We start from the raw sequence: 1,267 nt of genomic DNA, 5'->3' as shown, positions 1-1,267 counted from the left end.
TACCAGAAGGTGTGGCCCAAATTAAAGGTGTCTCTTCCATGCCAGGCAGTGGTGGCGCACGTGTTTAATCCCAGCACTCGGGAGGCAGAGCCGGGCGGATCTCTGTGAGTTCGAGGCCAGCCTAGGCTACCAAGTGAGTCCCAGGAAAGGCGCAAAGCTACACAGAGAAACCCTGTCTCGAAAAACCAAAAAAAAAAAAAAAAAAAAAAAAAAAAGGAATGTAGACTTGAGTGTCCTCAGATGACAAAGCTCTTGGCATGCAAACAGGAAGACCTGAACCTGAGTTTGACCCCAGAATCCTCTTAAGAAAGCTGGGCCCAGCTTTTCATCAAGATGGCACCAAAAGTGAAGGAAAACGTGAAGACTTTGAAAGCAAAAGGCAGTGCCGGACGCAGTTCGCAGCCATCAAAAGACCTGCCCGCCACCCTCCTTCCGGAGACAAAGATGCTACAGCTCCGGAAGCCGTCCAAACACCCTGGGGGAGGTGCCCGGGAGACACGAGCTGGACCACTGTGCCGCCACCAAGTTCCCCTGACCGCTGAGCCGGCCGAAGAGACAGAGGACAACACCACACGTACCTTCATTGTAGATGTCAAGGCCAGCGAGCACCGGATCAAACAGGCTGTGCAGAGACTCTGACGTGGATGGACAGGGCCAAAGTCAACACCCGGTCAGGCCTGACGGAGAGAAGAAGGTGTAACGTTCCTCCGCGGCTCTGACGCTCTGACTGCGGCCAGCCGGCACAGTTGAGGTCATCTAGACTGACTCAAACTGGCTAGTTCTAAATGCATGTTTTTCATGATAGCAACAGCGACAAATGCTGGCCATGGCGGTGTCCACTTAGATGCCAGCTCTGGGAGGGGGAGACAGGAGGATCTCTGGGGCCCATTGCCCGGTCAGTCCGGCTTCATCAGTGGGCTCCAAGCCAAGGACAAACCTTCCCACAAAGGAGGTGAGCATCATTGCTGAGGGTGACACCCAGGTCATTTTATGGCCTCCACAAGTGTACATACATGTTCAGGCACATAAGTGTACCCATGTACACACACTCACACACACGAGTGACGAAAGTAAGAAATGAAAAAAGGGAAGAAATTTAGAACATATGGAAGGTATTTCAAAATGTTCCCTTTGGATAGTGTGTGTGTGTGTGTGTGTGTGTGTGTGTGTGTGTGTGTGTGTGTACGAAAAAGTTTTGGGTAAAAAGAAGATTAACTCATGGTGTTCAAAAGGTTAGGAAGGGCTGGGCATGGTGGTGCACGTCTTT

At 51.3% G+C, this 1,267-nt stretch overlaps 1 protein-coding gene across 1 annotated transcript; it reads left to right on the top strand.

Moving 5' to 3' along the window:
* The first annotated feature begins 333 nt into the window (after positions 1-333).
* LOC119086551 (60S ribosomal protein L23a-like) lies at positions 334-639 on the top strand. Its single transcript, XM_037198533.1, has one exon. The coding sequence runs from the start codon at positions 334-336 to the stop codon at positions 637-639; it is 306 nt and encodes a 101-aa protein (XP_037054428.1).
* The last annotated feature ends 628 nt before the right edge of the window (positions 640-1,267 follow it).

The sequence above is a fragment of the Peromyscus leucopus genome, chromosome 23 (assembly GCF_004664715.2).
Source record: "Peromyscus leucopus breed LL Stock chromosome 23, UCI_PerLeu_2.1, whole genome shotgun sequence".
Taxonomy (NCBI): domain Eukaryota; kingdom Metazoa; phylum Chordata; class Mammalia; order Rodentia; family Cricetidae; genus Peromyscus; species Peromyscus leucopus.
This window is presented reverse-complemented; position numbering and strand designations above follow the sequence as displayed.